We start from the raw sequence: 3,830 nt of genomic DNA on the forward strand, positions 1-3,830 counted from the left end.
TGTAAATCGTGTTTTTAAAAAGTAACTAAGTAACTAAGTAATTAATTACTTTTGAAAATAAGTAATCAGTAAAGTAACGGGATTACTTTTTTGGGGAGGTAATCAGTAATTAGTTACTGATTACTTTTTTCAAGTAACTTGACCAACACTGCTGATAAAAGCACTGGGCTATCCAAACCATTGAATTCATCATATGGCACTGTAATGCCAAAGTATCTGTGGGCGAGATGTGCAACCCCGCCGAATGTGTGTAAATTTTAGAATGTACTTGGGTGCAGAAAAACTCTATATATAACTGTGCCATAGCCTTCAATAGTTTGGGCCTTGGTGACTGCTAAAAGCATACAGATACAAGTATTCAAGTATTCAATTAGAATAATCAGTGGCAAGTCACTAAATAGACAATAGCACTGTTGCAGAATAGCACTACCCCCTCGGTGGACTGGTGCTGAAAACACCTGTGATATGATTGAGCTTCACATAATTTATTAATATTTACTAAGGTGTTAGTAAAACATTATCTCAAATGAATTCCAACATGTTTCATGTGTTTAATTACATGAAACATGTTCTTATGATTTTAAACTAAATTCTGTTCTCATAATAGTAGTTCCCACAGCCTTAGCTGGGAATTTTATTACTATGACATCAACAACTCTGCTGACTAATACATATTTGAAGCTATATGGAGGTAAGCTTGTAGCATTAATTATGATGTAAAATAATCTCCCTAACTGGATGAATGTGTGCTGCCAGGACAGCTCACCTGTTAATCAACACGTGCCAAGTCACGTGTTGCTGCACATGTAACATCAAGGTTTTGTTTGTAATTAAAGGTGACACTGAGACGGTCAGATTGGAAAGGAGGTTTGCACACCAGTGTGTATGCCAAGTGCTGCGTGCATCACTAAACATGACACTGTTGGACAATGAAGGGAAGAGAACCAGAGGAGGAAACTGAACCTGTGATTAGCAGGAAGGACAGGAAAGTGACTGATAGCACCCAGTAACTAACTTTTAACTGAACTAGTGTAGGTTTTTCCATTTTCCTTGGAATACCTTTTTAGTTTTGTGCGCAAAGTCTTTGGGCCAAACATGAACTGCATTCCTGCCTCACATAGGTAAGTTACAAGATTTAAATACTCCACCTACCCACTTTCTAAAGGTTTGAGGATATGAATTGTGTGTTATGGTCTTTACCTTAATGATAATAGAAAATGCCTTGTGGTGACTGCAGTCTGAACTGGCAACAAATGAAGTAATTAATTATTTAATAAATGTGTGGAATAGAGCTGTGTTGAACTACACAGTGACTATACTAAATATTGCTGACCAGTATTTCAAAAGACCTAAATGAATGGCAATGCATATACAGAAACCTATTGTATGTTTATTTATATGTAATATGCCATAAAAGTCTTTATGAGTAGGTCTGGTCTTTCTGTTACAAATATGTTAATTACAGCACATATATTTGAAAACTAGTAGTAGTGAAAACAAATGTTCTTGTACCCTTCCCCCCTCCATGGGGTTGAGGCATTAATCAAGCTTGTACTTAGTAATTAGCTGCAGATTAACTCAGCAGGAGAAGCTGTCTCCCTCCGTATACCTACAGTATACCATATACATACACTTGAGATTTTTCTCTACTGCAAAAACCCTGTAAATCATTCCTCAGTCCACTGCTTCCTGTAAACTTGAACTAAGCTGGACATTCCTAGAACCCTGTTGGAAATCTCTAGACTTTGAGAGTGTGAGGTCTCTGATAGTTAACATGCAAATTTCATACTTACGCATTTCAGTCCAGTCTACTAACGCCCATCAGCACCTTGTATAAACACTACAGTTTCACAAATGTGACATGTATATCTTATCTTTGATTTTTATACCTTGAGTTAGATATTCTTTCAAATCCAATTTAGAAATTTTGAAGCCTATGTCGCCAAAGTGTTTCAAAAATATTTGTGACAGGATTAAAGAAATGATGGAATGTCTCACATCCAATGAGGCTACGCATGTAGGAATAAAAACCATATCTCAGAGAGGCGCATTCCGGAAAGTAATTCATTTCCATTCAGTTTTATTTATAGAGTGCTAAATCACAGAAAAAGTTACCTCAAGGTGCTTTATACTGTAAGGTAAAGACCCTACAATACTATGAAGAAAACCCCAACGACTCCCTGCTTGGTCCGCCTTTGGGCAAGGACTTGGCAACAGTGCGAAGGAAAAGCCATTTAACAGCAAGAAGTCCAGCCTCAGGAAGAGGCAGTCATCTGCCTCAAGCAGTTGGGGGTGAGGGGAGGAAGACAGGAAAACAGACACATTATGGAAGAGAACCAGAGATTATTAATAACTAATGATTAAATGCAGAGTGATGTATAAACACAAAGAGTAAACAGATGTGAGCAAAGAAGGAACACTCCAGCAGCCTAGGTTTTCTCTAACTGAGGGTTCAGGGTAACCCGATCAAGCCCTATCCACGAAGAGTGTTTCACCACTGCGGAGGCTGTGTCCTGCGCAAAATGTGAGGATGGCATGGTGACCAACACCAAATCTTTATCAAGTGAACGGGAACTGAGGAGATTACTAGAAGCCAAATACAGTGTTGCTAAAAGAAGTAAAACAATGGCAATCACACCCCTGGCTTACATCTTGTGTGTGTGTGTGTGTGTGTGTGTGTGTGTGTGTGTGTGTGTGTGTGTGTGTGTGTGTGTGTGTGTGTGTGTGTAGTATGAACACCATTCTCACTCAAGTTGAATCTCAGATGGAGGAGTGTCCAGTTCAGAGGAGAGGAAGCAAAGCCTATCAGGTAGGTTTTTTATTCAGTTCAGTTTTATTTTTATAGTGCCAGTTCACAAAAACAGTTATCTTAACCTCCTAGGACTTGGCGTCTACATATGTGGACATCACATTTCAGGTTATTTAGACCAAAATACTCAATTTTGCTCTACATGGGCCTGATATCCACTTATGAGGACATTATACTGCTACTGTTCTATCAAAATTTTAAACGAATATCCTCATATGTGGCTCTCATATTTCTTAAAAGCAAAAATAAGGTAAAAATAAAATCTGGTAATTCTTTGTTTTTACATTCATCGGGCCCCAATAAGCCCAAATATCAAAGAGAAATAAAAAATGCATGCTGTCTATGGGTAACCCTGTTAAGAGATCTAAGGTTTTTACTCACTTGAAAGGTCTAAATTCTGACATAGCATTTTTACAGGAGACTCATCTTCGCATTAAGGATCATTATAGGTTATATTGCCCTTGGGTAGGTCAGGTCTTTCACTCAAATTTTAATTCGAAGGCTAGAGGAGTGGCCATTCTCATTAATAAGAAAGTTCAATTCTCTTCGACCGATGTTATTGCTGATGGGAATGGTAGATACATCATTGTTGCTGGTACCCTAATGCAGAAAAAGGTTTTGTTGGTAAATGTATATGCCCCGAATTTTGATGATGCTGAATTCGCTAATAGATTGCTGAGTAACATCCCCTTTCTGAATACACATTTGCTGATCCTTGGTGGTGATCTGAATTGTGTTTTTGATCCAATTTTGGATCGATCTAGTCCTCGTAATTTGACTCAATCATCTATGTCTAAAACATTCTCAGATTTTATGAAACAGAATGATCTTGTTGATCCATGGAGATTTCGCAACCCTTCAATCAAAAAATTTTCGTTTTTCTCTCAGGTCCACCAGTCTTATTCCAGGATTGATTATTTTTTCATCGACAGAACTCTTAATTCATGTGTTAATTCTTCCGACTATTCTGGTATTGTAATATCTGATCATTCTCCTCTGCTATTGGATGTTCAGCTTTCTA

General features: G+C 37.8%; 1 protein-coding gene across 1 annotated transcript in view; it reads left to right on the forward strand.

Annotated features, from left to right (window-relative positions):
• Nucleotides 1-863: 863 nt before the first annotated feature.
• Nucleotides 864-3,830, forward strand: part of si:ch1073-303d10.1 (protein LBH-like) — a gene marked incomplete in the record, with an annotated part of 4,414 nt that continues 1,447 nt past the window's right edge. Inside the window, 2 exon segments of the mRNA XM_042215065.1 lie at nt 864-1,121; nt 2,731-2,809. Of these exon segments, the coding sequence (XP_042070999.1) occupies nt 1,096-1,121; nt 2,731-2,809 (105 nt within the window).

Source organism: Haplochromis burtoni, unplaced genomic scaffold, assembly GCF_018398535.1.
Source record: "Haplochromis burtoni strain Fernald_Lab_line unplaced genomic scaffold, NCSU_Asbu1 Contig_652, whole genome shotgun sequence".
NCBI lineage: Eukaryota > Metazoa > Chordata > Actinopteri > Cichliformes > Cichlidae > Haplochromis > Haplochromis burtoni.